This window comes from Vombatus ursinus, unplaced genomic scaffold (assembly GCF_900497805.2).
Source record: "Vombatus ursinus unplaced genomic scaffold, bare-nosed wombat genome assembly UNPS02012082.1, whole genome shotgun sequence".
NCBI classification, from domain to species: domain Eukaryota; kingdom Metazoa; phylum Chordata; class Mammalia; order Diprotodontia; family Vombatidae; genus Vombatus; species Vombatus ursinus.
In genome coordinates this window covers 2,222,237-2,239,902 of record NW_020951860.1, presented here as the reverse complement: position 1 = coordinate 2,239,902, position 17,666 = coordinate 2,222,237, and the positions used below count along the sequence as shown (strand labels likewise).

At 36.4% G+C, this 17,666-nt stretch overlaps 1 protein-coding gene across 2 annotated transcripts in view; it reads left to right on the top strand.

Annotated features, from left to right (window-relative positions):
- DCP1B (decapping mRNA 1B) overlaps window positions 1-17,666 on the top strand; it is a 79,365-nt gene that overhangs the window by 40,060 nt on the left and 21,639 nt on the right. For both annotated transcript variants that reach the window (XR_003568683.1, XM_027857288.1), the window contains exons 4-5: window positions 11,253-11,319; window positions 14,328-14,463. Coding sequence is in view for 1 of the 2 variants with exons in the window: in XM_027857288.1 (XP_027713089.1) it covers window positions 11,253-11,319; window positions 14,328-14,463 (203 nt within the window). In the remaining variant the exon portion in view is untranslated. The remainder of the gene's footprint in view (window positions 1-11,252; window positions 11,320-14,327; window positions 14,464-17,666) is intronic.

Sequence of the window (17,666 nt, the reverse complement as noted above, 5' to 3'; positions counted from 1 at the left end):
TGAGAAATGAATTTGATGAGAAGAAAATAAAAAAAGAACCTAAGCATAAAAAGCTACTGTCATGACAGGTGAGCTCCAGACACAAACTCAGAAGAAGACAGTGACTTGAAAACATCTACAAGCAAAACCTCAAAGAAAAATGCAGATTGAACACAAGCCCAATAAGAGTTCCTGAAAGAGATAAAAAGGAGCAAAAGAAAAAAAAATTAAAAGCAAATAAATTGGGAAAAGAAGTAAGAGCACATAAAATTATGAAGAGAATTAACAGTTTAGTAAAGAAAGCACAAAAAGTACTGAAGAAAATAACTCCTGAAAAATCAAAATTGGCCAAATAGAAGGTAATGACTCCATCAAGAAATAATAAAATAAAATAAAAAGAAAAGAAGGAGAAGAAATAACTGACTTGGAAAACAGATTGAGGAGATAGAATTTAAGAATTATTAGACTACCTGCCATGATGGGGGGAGGGGAGAGAGAGAGAGAAACAGAGAGAAAGAGAGAGAGAGATCCTAAATATATTTCAAGAAATCATGAAGGAAAACTGCCCAGATATCTCCATCCAAATTTTAGCACTCCCAGGTTAATGAGAAAATATCATAAGCAGCCAGAAAAAAATAATTCAAATACTGTGGAACCACAGTTAGGATCACACAAGATATAGCAGTTACCACTTTGAAGGAGTAGAGGCCTTGGAATATGATATTTCAGAAGGCAAAGAAAGCTTAGACATGCTTAGGGAATGGTAAGTAGAAATCTTATTTGCTTGGACTAAAACATATTGATTTTATAGTTTGGGAAACAATATGCTTTTGTTGACATTTTTACCTTTAATACGTCATATTTAAATCCTTCTAATAAGTGTTTAACAGGTTGAATCTACACTGAAAAGTTTTATTTACTGTTTCTACTTACCAGTTTCATGTTTTCTAAATTATTTCAATTCTCTGTTTTGGATTTGCTTTTTCTGTTTTCATGTAGAATAAAATAGATTCCAGACTCCAGGATACTTTGAGATAATTGTTTTTTTTTAAATTAATTTATTTTTAGTTTTCAACATTCACTTCCATAAGATTTTGAGTTTTAAATTTTCTCCCCCTCACTCCTCCCCAAGATGGAAGGCAATCTTATATAGGGTCTACATATACATTCATACTGAACATATTTTCACATTAGTCATGTTGTAAAGAAGAATTAGAACCAATGGGAGGAACCATGAGAAAGAAGAAACAAAACAAAACAAAAAAAAAAAAGAGAGAGAGAGAGAGCAAATACTTTGAAATATTATTGAGGCAGCTAGGTCGCACAGTGAATAGAGCTCTGGCCTTGGAGTTCAATTCCAGCCTCAGACACTTAACACTTACTAGCTGTGTGATCCTGGGCAAGTCACTTAACCCTGATCGCCTCACCATAAAGCAAAAACAAAACAAAAAAAAAAAGAAATATTATTGAAGTTTTCTAATGGCTTTAAATGTTTTGTATATAAGATTAATATCCTTGTAATTTTCTCTCTTCCCAGTACAAAGATGTAGCATACATAATTTCTTAGGAATAGGATCATAGATTTAGAACTTGAAGGAGTCTCATAAACCATTGAGCCCAAATTCCTTATTTTACAGATTATAAAAATGAAGCAAAGAAAGAGTAAGTGACTTGCCCAGAGTCATCAGCTAGTATCTGAGGCAAGATTTGAATCAAGGTCCTCCCAGAACTTAGCACAGTGCCTGGCACATAGGAAGCATTTAATAAGTGCTTATTGACTTGATGCCAAGTCCAGAACTTTTATCCACAGTGCCACCTAGCATAATGAATTCAAGTGAACTCAACAGCATTTATTAAATACCTGCTATATAGAAGGCACTATCTAAATTAGGAGCTCCATAATGTCTGGATTAGGAAGGTAGTAGTCTCTCTATACTCTGCCCAAGTCAGACTAGGATTGTGTTCCCTGAAGGATTGTGTTCAGTTTTGAATACCACATCTTAGGAAGGAAAGTACTCAAAGAGTGCAGCTAGGCAGGTAAAGGACCTTCACACTATCTTCATTCTGGTCAAACTGGACTGCTTGCTATTCCCCATATACAACCTTCTATCTCCATCTCCATGCTTTTGCAAAGGCAGCTGTCCATTATTCCTGTAATGCATTCACTGGGACCCTTCTTCTGGAAATTACTTTGCATAGATATTGTATTTAATTTTCTATGTATGTGTTGATTTTTTTTCCTGCCTCTAGTAGAATGTAAGCCACTTAAGGGCCAGCACTATCTGATTTTTTTCTTTGTACCTCTTCTGCCTAGCACAGTGCCCAGCAGTAGTAGATATTTAAAGCTTATTGAATTGAATGGATTGATTAAAGGAACTGAACTGGGAATATTTAGGTTGTAGCAAAGAATACTTTAGGTGCTTTGGGAATGAACCTGAGAATTGTCTTTAGGTATGAAGGATTGTCAGGTGGAGAGGGACTAAACTTTTTTTGTTTGATCCAAAGGACAGAATTAGGAACCATGAACAAGTATAGGATTGTTATAAGAAAAAAATCTCTAATACCTAGAGCTATTCAGAAGTGGAATGGTTTGACTGTTGTCTCTCACTGGAGATCTTAAACAATGGCTGGTTGGCCATTTAGCGATTTTTTTTTTTTGTTACAGAAAGTATTCTTGAGTTGGAATAGATAATGCCTTCCAATTCTGAGATTCCATGATAGTCATCAGTAAACATACAAAAGAATCTTCTCCCTGTAGTCAGATCAGTAGATCATCTTTTTGTTTCTTGTGTGTGTGTGTGTGTGTGTGTGTGTGTTTTATCTCAAACTTTTTAGAACTAAAAGAGAAAGAGGAGTAGTTTGCCTGTTGAACTAGTTCCCCTCTGTGTTTGAACTGGCTTCCTTGTTCTGAAAGTTTTGATAAAACTCTATTTTGAAGCTAAAGGACTATAAAATAATTCACTCTGTGTTAATCCTCATAACAGTTCAGTTTAGTATTTGTTATATTTGATTCTAAATTTAAATTTAGATTTTAGTTGTATGTCATAGTCTTATGAATAACTGCCTGTTCAACCATTGGTTTTGAGAGACCTTTCTGATTCTTGTTTCCATATCTAGAAAAAGGGAATAATAATACTTGCAACATCTATCTTAGGGCTAGTGTTCAGAAAAATATTCTCTTAAATTTTAAGCACTAATTGTGAGCTATTAGAAATCCAGGAGATTTTTCTATATATGAATGATTTTTTTAGTCAAAGTGGTCAATACATTTATGGATAAAATAAAATAATTTAGGTAGGAGATAGATTGCTTTTATCTAACTTACTGTTTAGCTCACATTTTTTAACTTAAAAAATTGAATGTCAAGATTATTACGAAATACTCTTATTTGGGGCTTTCCCTGGAAATTTGTAGAAATTAGAAGAGTAGTGTTAAATACAGTATAGAGGTATTGAAGGATAAAGAATCTGACCTCCTAAACTTGAGGATATTGTCAAACCATGAGCTTTCGATTTTTGAGGACCCAGGCTGCTTATATGGAGTAGGTAGACTCAGTGACATGATTTATATTTGGTATAAATTCAAGATGTTTAATAAATCCTATTTCATTTTGAAAATGCTATCTTTTAGATATAACATTTAGAATAAATGCTAATTTAATCCAAATTAGTAAAATTCCTGAGTTGGTAGTTTTGTTTTATTCTTATACTTAACTTTTTTGAGAGCCAGTTTTAGAAAGGGAGAGATTGCTCCTTACTTTAAACTATATATTCAACTTCTCTACCACTTTTTCTAAATAAAGTTTTCATGGATATGAATTATCCTTAAAACAACAACTATCACATCTACTGTTAACCTCATGATATTTCCAGATCATGGGAATGTTGATTTGTGAGACATAGTAAAACTCTATGTCATATGAAAAGAAACAGACCAGGAGACCAAAGATAACGATGCTATGTTGCTTGCCACTGGCCAGTAAAAGTTTTGTATCTTATTAGATTATGCCCCTGTTTGGTCAGTAAGACGAAGGCAGAAGAGGAGTGAAAGAACAATACATTAAAGGCATTAGTTAAAACGTGCTGAAGGGAAAGCACTCAGTACAAAGCATTCAGAATGGGCTGGTAGTACAAATTCATCATGCTACCAGCCAAACATAGCCTTCATTTCCCATCTATGGCTGTCAGTGCATGGGCAACATGACAATTGACCTCAACATTTATTGCTGCAAGTGTACTGCCAACACTGGGAATTCCAGACATCCTTTAAAAGATAAGATAGGCATATGTAGCAAGAAGGCAGAGGCTGATTAACAGAAGCTTATTTAGCTTTTCTTCTTGTTCTTTTTTTTTTTTTAGAGGTAATGCAAGTTCCCTTCAAGATGGCAAGTTATATAAATAGATCCTAGTCAATTTTAAGGAAGCTAAATTCATTTTAAAATGTGACTATCCATTCCACTGGCCATTGTGAACTTTCTAAAACACTTGGTAACCTTTTGGAATAAATGTATTATATTATTATTAACATTTGTTAGCACTATTTATTAAGCACTTATGTGTTTATAAGTACAGTGTATCTCTCTATGGGTGTGTGTACATATATATGTGTGTATATATATATGTGTGTGTGTATATATATGTGTGTGTGTGTGTGTGTGTGTATGTGTGTATACACAATGACTGCCCTCTGCATGTTCACATTTTTAAAACAGATATAACAAACTTAGAAATCAAACAGCAAGGACTGTGCTCTCTCCCTTTCTATAGTGATAGATAGATAGATAGATATATCCATGACTTGGCATTTCTTGTTCTTATGTTGAGATGTCCATCCTGCATGCTTCCTCATGAAAAAAATGAGATTTTAAGACATTTTCCTAGCTGCTATCTCAAAGACCTAGGGAATCTTAAATTTAACTGCCATGTTCCCAGTTTTTTTTAAAATCCTAGATTTTGAAAAAAGGAACCACAAAAATGTAACTGATGTCTTATGCCAAACAAGAATCCTTTTTTCCATTTGCTTTTGGCAATATTGTCAAAAAGGAAAAGAGCATCACAAAATACAAGAACCTGTGATATGCTGTAAAATTTTTCCTATTCTAGTACATGAAACATTGCCTAAGTACCGGGAAATGTGTCTCTATCCTTTAAAATTATATAAGTAATAACATTGATCATTTTAAAATAATCAACAAACCACTTTAAAGATTCATTTTAGAGATTGGGAACTGAAAGGTCTTTAGGGTAAAATATAGAGCAGTTAGCACTTATGTTGCTTATGTTGCAGTGTTGAGCACTGTGCTAAGTAATGGAGATACAAAGATATTTTAAAAGATTGATTATGTAGAAATTCTTATAAGGAGCATACACTATATAAATAAATTTCCCGAAACCTTTCAATTAAGTTGTGTGTTACATTACAGAGAATTGGATGATGACAAATGAAAGTTTATGATTACATGATCTTTAAAAATCAATTGCACATGCATTTAACATCTTGAAATTGAATATTTTTATCTTTTCAACAGAAGAAATTGAAAAACAACAACAAAATCCCCAGCTGGTCATGACTGACTTGCTCTGTGTGAATTCACACTTGAAAACTAATTCTAAAATTTCCCTGAGGACCTAAAATGTCTATCTCCTTTACCTGATAATTGAAAGAGAAGTAGAAGCAGTATTTTAATTTAAATTGATGCTTAATATTACATTATCTGTTGAGGCTGCCAATTTAACACCTTCAACGTGAGAATTTCTATAGCATGACATATTACAAAGGCATGTGTTTATTGGCAGAACTTCATTAGATAGTAGTACCTCAAGCCTCATACATCAATATTATTGAAATTCTGTGTTAGATACCAAGGTAAAGGCAAAGAAATGTCCATATAATGATTGAATGTAGCTCATACTATTTATATGTTTAAATATCAATAAGATACATTACAATAAATTTCAGCATATCTTATTCTTTAGGTCATTATTGACTTTCTTACCTTCGTGTGAGATATAGAAACAGTTGAGTTGAGCTTCATTCACCAAAGTACCCTTAAACTTCCCCTCTGTTTCTGCTGGAAGGTGACTAGGTAATGTTTGATATGCAGCAGTGGTTGACTTAACAAAGGCTTGAAGCATTGTAAATGTCCAAATATTCCCCCTGTATGAGTGGTTGCTTTGTTGGGATTCCAAAAAAAATAATTTAGTTCTGTTTTGGAACTTTTCTAAATTTAAAATTTAAAAACATAGAGAACATGTCTGTCACATCTTAATCTTCAGAAGTTTCCATGATCACTTTCCTTATGTTTCTGTAAACTGCCATTTTCTGCTATAAAAATTCTTCTTAAGTAAGAAATGATTTTAAATAATTTTTTTAACTAAAAGAAATCTTTTCATTCTTATCCCTTTACAACATAGTCCTTTTCCTTCTTTGTTGTAATGACCACTGTCTGGCTAAAGTCAGATCAATTTTATCCAAAGAAAACTTGGATTGAAGTGTGAAATTATGGTCTTTGTCAGCCTGTCAGCTCCTCACCTTCCTGAGGCATGAGGAGTTCTGGTTTTTATATACCACCACTAGCTAGTTTGATATAACCTCTTGTGGGGAAGAGCAATAAGTTTGTTTAGAGGTGTGGAGGCCTTGGCAGAAAATTTCAGTTGCATTTTTTTTGTTAAGCATTAATGAAATTTACTACCTTGGTCCTGTTGGGATTTTGCTCAAATCATGAAGATATTTTACTGTTGGGGCAGGGAGGGTGATCCTTCATTTTATACTGTAATATCTGTCATTGCCTAGCACTGGGTGAGCAGTTTGGGTTACTATTTCCTGATACTTAAATTTGACATTCACATTAAACTTTACTCAGAATTTAAAGGACTATTTCAGATTATTTTATTTTAATATTAAAGCTATGTTGCAGTTTAGCTATCTTGTGTGGCTGAATAGCCAGAAAATGTTTCCTGATGTGGAGAAGTCTCCTCCCTATCTTAAAATAATTTCCAGGAATCCTGTTTTTCCCTCCTTCCCTTTTGACATTTTAAAGATGTTTTCCTAGCACTTTCCTTTCCCGAATCTGCATTTCAGTTATACTATGGTACTGATGATGTCAAATTGCCCTGCTGGTGTATACTAACAGTTTTCTTGGCACCTTCCCCTGATGAAGACCTAGTTCCTCATATCAAATGCCAGGAATAGTAGCCTAATACTTATAATTCAGTTCCGTTCAACAAACATTTAAGTGCCTTCCATGTGCAAGGCATTAGGCTAGGCCCAGGGTTACAAAACACAGATATAACAGAGATCCTGTTCCTTTTTTGTTGTTCAATCATTTTAAAGTTGTATCTGACTCTTCATGACCTCATTTTGGGGTTTTCTTGGCAAAGATAATGGAGTGGTTTGCCATTTCCTTCTCCAGCTCATTTACAGATGAAGAAACTGAGGCAAACAGGGTTAAATGAGGCCCTGCACCCTTGCTGCCCCTTTTCCTTCCGGTGTGGGGAAGCTGCGGCCTCAAGGATACATGTGGCCCTCTAGATCCTCAAATGCAGCACTTTCACTGAATCTAGACTTCACAGAACAAATCCCCTTAATAAAAGAATTTTTTCTGTGAAACGTGGACTTCTGTAAAACTAGGAGCTCACAAACTAATAGGTAGAGATGAGAGGCAAGGATGAAGACTTGTGTACAAATAATTTATTCAAGAGAGAAGGTATTAAGAGACCACTTTTAGTAGAGGATTGGGAAAAGCTTCTTACTGGAAGCATTTCCTGATTTGGACCTTGAAGGAAAGGAGGGACTCCAACACATGGAGAAGAAAAGTTTGGGGCCCTTTTTAGGCATCTGAGATAACATAGGCAAAAGGCCAGAGATAAGAAGGATAGAACAAGAATTGGGGGGAAGAGAGGAGCAGAAAATATTCCAATTTTTCTGAAATAATGTGTATATGAAGAGGAGAGAATATGAAATACAATGGAAAGATAGTTTGGAGCCAGTCAACCAATATTTGATTGGAACCAGATTGTAGCCTTTTGAGGAACGGTGTGAGTAGTTTATGTTTTATTTAGTAGATATTTGGTTGCTCTTGAAGAGTTTTGATTAGAGAATTTATATAATATGATGGTACTAGGAAGTATTATTTAGGCAGCAATATAAAGGATTGGTTTGGTGAGGGAAGAAGGAAGAGCAGTTAGGAGGCTCTTAAAATGTACATCAGAGTAATGAAGGCCTGACCTAGTGTGGGAGCCATCTGAGTGGAGAAGGGTGACATGAGAGATATTGCTAACTGATTGGATGGGGGACATGGTAATAGTGAAAGGAAGAAGTTAAAAAAGATGGAGATTATATGTCTGAGTAACTGAGATAATGTTGGAAGGATCAGCAGAAAAAGGAAACATGATCACTTTAATTTTGGACATAGGATCACAGATTTAGAGCTTGAAAGGACCTCACAGACATTGGGTCCAATTCCCTCATTTGACAGATGGGGAAATTGTAGCACTGAAAGGTTAAGTGACTTATTCAGGGTCTACAACTAGTAAGTACCTGGAGGCAGGATTTAAAACCATGTCTTCCTAACTCCCATGTCTAGCACTCTGCTATACCATACTGCCTCTATGTTTGAGATGAAGGCACAATATCCAGGTAGCAACATGTAACAAGTGATTGCAAATATATTATTGTAACTCTAGGGAGACCTTGGTAGTAGGCATAAAGATGTTGGTGTTACTTTTAGTAGAGGTGATAATTGATGCTGTGGTTGTATAGAGATCACCAAAGGAAAGAGTGTAGAGAGGTGATCAAAGGACCAAGAAAAAACCCTAACATGGGCAAGTGGAGGAAGGGAAAGGGAGAGAGGATAAGAAACTAAAAAAGAATTCAGAGAGGGCAGAAGAGAATCATAAGATCCAAAAAAAGAGATGATATCAAGAGGGAGAGGATGGACCTTTGGTCTAGATGGAGGCATAAAAGATCATATGTAGTCCTAGCTCTTCAACCTGTACTCCAGAAAAAATCTTAAAAGTGCACCAGATTGAATAATGATTAAGAAAGCCAAAAAGAAACAACAGTAAGCTCATTCATTCATCACAGGATTACACAAAAAGGGCAGCCAGCAAGAAGGCAAGTTAGCGAGGCAAATTCTGCTAGCATTCTGACCAGAGATGCTTAAAGAGCAACTGAAATCTTCAGCTCTGCATTCTTAGCAGTGTAGGATATTCAGAGTAGCCGGGTGAGGAAGCTCAAAGGGAGGGTAAAAAACTTGAGTTCAAGGATAGGAGCCAGCAACATTTGGAATTCTAGTGCCGTAGAAGTAAGTAGCAGGTAAACAAATGGGAAATCTGTCTATACTCTTAACAAAAATTCTCCTTTCCCACGTGAAACCTAATTTACCCTGTTTCCAGGAGACAAGAAACCTGGAGTATTCTGATAGGGAATTTCTGTGGTTGGGGTGGGTGGGGAAGGCAAAAAATTGTGTCAGAAACCCACATTCTAGAGTGGCAACACTCTAACATAGATGCCCACATTGAGCCAGATGTCCATAACAGGTTGATCTAAGACACATAAGGCCCTGATAACCAGAGCACTCTGAAACCACTCAGTCTTGGAGTTAGAGGAAGGAACAGGGAGTTAAACTAACTACAGGGGTTAAACTGAAGACAGACAGGCAAGGAGAGGTGGAAGTCAGTGGCAACACTCCAGGAAATTGAGGTCAGGAATAAGTAAGGCCTGATCATCCAAGCGTTTGGGAGGGTGTTGCATCTAGCCCTGGCACAAAGTCTCAAATCAGCAACTGAAAATAAAGATAAGAGTAAACAGAAGGCAACCCAAAAAAGAGAAATATCATGGGTCAGGAGATGCTCAATAGATAAGCCAAAACTAAATAACTCCTTAACGACTGCAAGCAAATCCTCAGAGAAAATAATGGTTTGACCTCAAATACTAAAAGAGTACCTGGAAGAAATTAAACAGGAAATAAAAAATAAAATTATAAGTGAAATAAAAACTCTGGAGGGAAGAAGAATAAATAACTTAGAACAGACTATGGGAAGCTATGTGGTGCAGCAGATAGAATGCTAAGCCTGGAGTCAGGAAGACCTGAGTTCAAATCCAGCCTCGCACACTTACTAGCTATGTGACTCTAGGAAAGTCACTTACCTTATGTTTGCCTCAATTTGCTCAACTGTAAAACGAGGATAATAATAGCACCTGCCTCTCAAGGTCGTTTTGAGGATCAGACGAGGTGATTATTGTGAAATGTCTAGCACAGTGCCTGGCACATAGTGGCACTAGACTAGATGATGATGATGATGATGATGGTGATGGAGGAGGAGGAGGCAGAAACCGTCACCCAAGTAGTAGATTCTCTGAAAATCAGAATGTTACGAAGAGAACTCACTGAATGCATAAGACAATATTAAAATAAGGGTGTGAAAGTAGAAGACTGCACAGATGAGGAGGTGAAGAGTTGGCATTACTTGATCCTTACCCTGCCAGTCAAAGGAGGGTATATCCCACGTAAACATACTAAGAGTTTGTTATAAAAACTCAGCAGGGAAGCAAGATGATGTTTGAAATGTATTTTGGAAATGTTTCGGTCTTATGTTTGTAAAGAGGATGTAGTTGAGCAAATGATAAAGTTTGGAGTTTATTTTCAAATGGCTAAGTGAAAACCAATAATTGTTATTATCCTGTAATTTTCCTTCAGATAATAAACTATTAAGTTATAATCATGTCTAATCATCTCATGTATATTAAATAAGAATAAATTGGTTATTTTAAGTTTCCTTTTTTTTGTAGTCTCCTATAAATTTAAAGCTATGTCTGTTTTTTGTTACAGCATTTTAATTAGGGTGAATAACACCTTTCCTGGGAATAGTTTCCATATCAATTTTTCTGAACACAAAAATAAAGATACAGTGTGTTTCTCCATTGTACAAAAAAGGTACAAAATCAAGAATCTTAGAATTCCAATTCCTTGATCATTCTATTTTCATTTACTCAAGAAACACTTTTTGAGCACCTACTGATTTGAAGACATCTTATTAATCACTGTATTTTCAAGTAAATAAAATGTTTTATAGAATTTGTATAATCATTTAAATCTACATGTTTATAATCATTGTAAATTTCTCTGTAGATTTGCACCCAAATTCAAGGCTTTTTAAAATTTTTGATTTCTATGATTATTTTCATTCATTAAATATATCTTTGAAGAAAAGGAACTTCCCACTATTTTGTGGTTGAGAAGTTGCTCATAATTTACATTTGTGTTTTTGCAGTGTCCATTTATGGAATTTGGTTTTACGATAAGGAAGAATGCCAAAGAATTGCAGAGCTCATGAAAAGGTAAGTGGTGATAAGCTGCTGTTCATATATACATACACACACACACACACACACACATATAAATGCATCTAAATGTTAGTGAAATCTCTCCTTTTGGAAACACTTTATAATGATTTAAGAAATTAAATACGATACTTAATATTAGAAAATACTTGACAAAAAATAGCCATAGATGTCTGCCTGCTGCATTTATGCAATATATAAGCTTCAGCCTATTTTTTTCAGATACTCCGTAAAATATCAGTGACTCCCAAATGGGAGTATACCTTTTGCAGTGAAATAGTTATTTTTCCTTTTCTAAATCCAGTTGTTGTTTTTTTTTGTTTTGTTTTGTTTTTTTGCTTTACAAAACAAGTAGCCTGCGTATCAGTAAAGAGGAGAGAAAGAAGCAAAGTTTTTGAGGGAAATACTGAAAGGCTCATATTTCTTGGGATTCTTTCTCTCTTTTCTGCTCAGAATTTAGTTTCCCTATCCCTTTGCCAGATTTTCCCACTTGTTTTCCCTTTACTACTTCCTGGTAGATTTTAATTTTTTCAGTAATCAAACTGCGCGTGTGCTAATGCAGTTTTTTTTTCTTTTTTGTCTCTTAGGAATTATTTTTATTATTGATCATTATAAAATTTCATGCTGACATGGCTATTAACTATTAAAAAAAATTCTAATAGTGCCCATGAGAGGCAGCGTGGCATAGTATATAGAGAGCTGGCTTTGGAACCAGGAAGATCTGAGTTCAAGCCTTGCCTCTGACACATTTTGACTGTGAGATGAAGTCAAGTCACTTACATCTCTGTGCTGTAGGCCAAAAGTGTCAAACTCTCTGGCTGCATGTGAGACAAAATTCCCAAGTGTGACACAGATTAAAATGTAAGTGGGAAATGTTTAATAATATAAATCTAATACAGCATATATAATGTAATTTGTAGTTTTCTAAGTCATTGTGCAGCCCATAGAAATCTAAGTTTGACAGTCTTGCTCTCAGCAATTATCATGCTATAAGTTGAAGAAAAGGTATGTGTTTGGTAGTAGAGTTTAAAGAGTTTCCAGTGCCAAGAAAACCACACTTTCAATCCTATCCCTGTCCTATTAAGATTCTATGAATGTGCGATCAAATATGCCCAGTTCTCTTTTGGTTGAGCTTTCATCACTATTAAAGACTAATTCTACTGATTGACCCTAGTGGACCTGTTGCTGCCTCCTTTTCAGTTGGTTACCCCTTTAGTCAGTTCCTGAACTCTCAGATCTGTTTACTCTGAGGCAATTATTTCTTTGCTGTTTGTGGTGATGAATTAATAGCAGTCTCAGAATGAAATGAGTTTGCTTGTGGCTATATTTATCAAAGATGACTTTGTTCATTGCTAATCACACTGGAATGACAAGGCAAATGTGGCTGCTAAAATGTGGCCATGAAGCACAATGTATGTATGAATGGAGTTTCCTTTTCATTAATAATCATTAATTTCTGAGAAACCAGCTTGTAATTGTTAATTTTAGTTAAATAGCTGAAGTGTGTTATAGACTAATTTTCAGAATATGCATGCTTTTGTAAACTGTGTGTAGTGGTTTTGTAATAGCAGTATTTGATATGCATCAGCCAGCCTTCTGTTGTAATTACCAAATAATTGGAGCAAAAAATTTACTAGCAGTTAATAGTTCATTTTTTGTAGATTCATAACTCTTTGTCAATTAGGCTAAGATTCCTCAGTTAATCCCTGGCCTTGTCTACCGTGGAATTCAAGATATTAGAGTTAATACTTCTTCTCGGCCAAGTATAAGTTAGGCCACTCCACTTAGCTCAGTTATGTCTGCAGCTACTATGGGACCAAAAGACAAGACCTAGTATTCCCAGAAAATGAAACACATAAACATAGGTATATCAAGTTGAATATGTTTACTTAGCTTTCTGAAAGGCTATAGAAGCAGTTTTAGGATACAGGTTTCAGGATACAGGATTTGAGTTGGACAAAGTTCCCCTGGTATCCCAAGCCCTCATGGAGGTGTGTCTAGAAAAGAAAGGTCAGCCAGGGTACATAGCAGGGATTTGTATTAGATCTGAGGAGCAATGTACCCTGGAGCTGGTATTGTTTAGCTTGCTTTACAAAACCCTTCTCTCCCAGGCACCAGTCATTTACCTCAGAACTGTTTCATTTCCTAACATAGCAGTTTGGGTGTTATTTTTTATCAAGATTGTTAGGAACTCTATTCCTAGTGTGACTTACAGGCTTCATTAATTTTAAGTGAGTAACTAGTCATTCTTTATGATCTGGCCTACTTCAAGATCCAAATCACTATAAGGTAAAAATACCTTTTTCAGGATTATGTAGCTTCATAAGCAGTTTGGGCCTGTCTCTATGTTGTCAGGCTTACCCCCAAAAAAGGACTCCTCCCTGTTTCGAATGGCTCCACTGAGACTCAGCTTTAGAAGTAGGAGGCAGGGCTTCTCCACGGTGACAACTCCAGCAGTTAAATTGGAGATCAGCCCTCTTTTTGGCTCCACATTTAGTATAAGGAACCCAATTTTATTTTCCTTTGCAGTATCTTCAGGGGTCTTCTGAATTTGCAGGTCCTACCTTGAGAGGAATCTTTAGAGAGTCCCCATTACTTTGTTATGACTTGGATATGCAGTCAGTGTGCCCGTAACTGAAGTCTCATTCTTTTTACTTCCTTAGACTCCTAATTTGTTTCATCTCTAATGTAAGGATAAGCAGATGGAAATTATTGAAGGAGGTGATTTTTAAACTACCTTTTAAAAAGTGTTTTTTTTTTTAAATAATTTCAGCCTGTAGTTTGATATAAAGAGAACTCAGAGGGACCTTAGAGGTCTATGACAACCACCTTATTTTAAGCATGAGGAGCCTGAAGCCCCAAAAGGCAGTGACTTCTCAAAGTTAGTAAGAGTTAGGATCCAACTCATGTCCTCTGACTCCAAATCCAGTGTTATTTTCATTGTACCATTATTTATTTTTTCTAGTTTTTCCTTCTATTTACTTCTATAACCCCTCACTTTCTAGCCTGACTCAATATGAGCAACTGAAAGCGCGTCAGGGGGCTAGAGCAGGAATCTCCCCAATGATCCTCAATTCAGGAGAGGGCAAGGAAGTTGATATCTTACGAATGCTTACCAAGGCCAAAGATGAATATACCAAGGTGAGTTTTTTTCCAATTTGTGATACATGCTGGGTATTTTTGTTTGTTTGTTTGATGCTCTTACCTTTCATAACTCTCATCCTAATTTTCTGCTTCCTTTTCCTTTCCTTAGCTATTCTTTTTCCTTTCTCAGAGCCTCAGAATTTATAGAAAAAAATATGGAAATTTAAAACATTGGGATAACCTTTTTCTTTATCCCCACAACTTTTTCCCCCCAAAAAATAATAGGTAGGATTGAAAGTGGTAGGAAGAGTAAACAGAAAAGAAATTACTTATCCATAGCAAAGTTTTCAAGATACCCCTTTTTCCTGATAATGTTCTATTGATTGTATTGATCCCCAAAACACCGCAGAGATTACCCAGCAAGTTATCATCATCATCATCATCAATAATAATAATAATCAAAAGAAACTAGACTAGTTGGGCGGAGCCAAGATGGCGGAGGGAAAGCAGTGACTTGCTAGAGCTCTCCCCCAAACCCCTCCAAATACCTCCAAAAAATGGCTCTAAACAAATTCTAAAGCAGCAGAACCCACAAAAAAACAGAGTAAAACAAATTTCCAGCCCAAGACAACCTGGATGGCTGATCGTAAAGGTATATTGCGCTGGGCTGGGAGAGGAGCACAGTTCGGCGTGGGCACACAGGCCACTGCAACCCTGGAGCAGGCCTCAGAAGACTGAATCACGGGCAGCTGTGGCGGTTTCCAGACTTCTCAACCCACGAATGCCAAAGACAACTTAGAAGGTCAGTGGGAAAAGTCTGTTACTGCGGTGAGAGAAGAAGCTAGATCTCAGCCACCCCAAGGGCAGTGGCTGACTTCTGAGCTTCCGGCCCACAGACTGAGGGGGAATCCTGTGGCTGATCAGAGGGGGTTTGCAAGGATCTCTTTGCCAAGGCTGAGGCAGGAATCTCTTGCTTTGCTGTGCTTGGATCTGGATCACAGTTCTGAGGGGTGGTCCTGGGGCGAGGAGGAGTGCTGGTGTGGTGGAGCTTGTTGTGGCTATGGAGAGGAAACACCTCACCCCTTATCATAGCACCTTGGAAGAACTGACACTTTTCAGGTCCCTCAAAGTATCTCTGAAAACAGCTGTACAAACCCCCAAAGCTTGGGACAGTACATTCTCCACATTGGAAATAGACTCTTACCTTAACAGAGTTTAAAACTCAAGTAATTGGTTGGGATCATGAGCAAGCAGCGCAAAAAGAGTCAGACTATATTATCTTACTTTGGTGACAAAGAAGATCAAAACATACAACCAGAAGAAGAAAACAAAGTCAAAGCTCCTACATCCAAAACTTCCAAGAAAAATATGAATCAGTCCCAGGCCTTGGAAGAGCTCAAAAGGGATTTTGAGAAGCAAGTAAGAGAAGTAGAGGAAAAACTGGGAAGAGAAATGAGAGTGATGCAAGAAAATCATGAAAAGCAAGTTAACCGCTTGCTAAAGGAGACCCAAAAAAATACTGAAGAAAATAACACCTTAAAAAGTAGCCTAACTTAAATGGCAAAAGAGGTCCAAAAAGCCAATGAAGAAAAGAATGCCCTAAAGAGCAAAATTGGACAAATGGAAAAGGAAGTTCAAAAGATTACTGAAGAAAATATTTCCTTAAAAATTATAATAGAGCAATTGGAAGCTAGTGACTTTATGAGAAATCAAGACACTATAAAACAAATCCAAAAGAATGAAAAATTAGAAAACAATGTGAAATATCTCATTGGAAAAACAACTGACCTGGAAAATAGATCCAGGAGAGAGAATTTAAAAATTATTGGACTATCTGAAAGCCATGATCAAAAAAAGAGCCTAGACATCATCTTTCAAGAAATTATGAAGGAAAACTGCCCTGATATTTTAGAATCAGAGGGCAAAATAGAAATTGAAAGAATCCACCAATCTCCTCCTGAAAGAGATCCCCAAAGGAAAACTCCTAGGAATATTGTAGCCAAATTCCAGAGTTCTCAGGTCAAGGGGAAAATATTACAAGCAGCCAGAAGAAACCAATTCAAGTATTGTAGAAACACAATCAGGGTAACGCAAGATTTGGCTGCTTCTACATTAAGGGACCGCAGGGCATGGAATATAATATTCTGGAGAGCAAAGGAGATAGGATTACAACCAAGTATCATCTACCCAGGAAAACTGAGTATAATCCTTCAGGGGAAAAAATGGTCATTCAGTGAAATAGAGGACTTTCAAGCATTCTTGATGAAAAGACCAGAGCTGAATAGAAAATTTGACTTTCCAATACAAGACTCAAGTGAAAATGAAGAGGTAAACAGGAAAGAGAAATCATAAGAGACATATTAAGGTTGAACTGTTTACATTCCTGCATGGAAAGATGATATTTGTAACTCATGAGACCTTTGTCAGTATTAGGGTAGTTAGAGGAAAAAAATTATATGTATGTGTATATAGATAGATAGATAGATGGATAGATAGATAGATAGAGGGCACAGGGTGAGTTGAAGATGAAGGGGTCATATCTGGAGAATAAATTAAGGGGTGAGAGGGGATTATACTAGGAGAAGGAGAAAGGGAAAGGTAGAACGGGGTAAATTATCTCACAAAAAAAAAAACAGAAAAGAAAAGGCTCTTACAGTGGAGGGGAACCAGGTGAAAGTGAGAGGAAATGAGTGAATCTTACTCTCATAGGATTTGACTTAAGGAGGGTATAATATTCACACTCAATTGGGTATGGAAATCTGTCTTACCCTACAGGAAAATAGGAGGGGAAGGGGACAGGAGAGTAGGGGGATGATAGAGAGGAGGGCAGATTGGGAAAGTGGGTAATTGGAAGCAAATACTTCTGAAGAGGGACAGGGTCAAAAGAAAGAATAGAATAAATGGGGGGGCAGGATAGGATTAAGGGAAATAGAGTTAGTTTTTCACAGCATGTCTACTATGGAAGTGTTTTGCATAACTGCATAAGCATAGCCTATATTGAGTTGCTTGCCTTTTCAATGAGGGTGGGTGGGGAGGGAGGAAGGGAGAAAATTTGGAACCCAAAGTTTAAAAAAACACATGTTTAAAAATAAATGTTTTCACATGCAACTGGAAAATAAGAAATACAGGAAATGGGGTACAGAAATCTATCCTGCCCTACAGGAAAATAGAAGGGGAAGGTGGGGGGAGAGATAGCAGGGAAAGCAGACTAGGGGAAGGGGTATTCAGAATGCATTCCATCTTGGGGTGGGGGGAGGGGC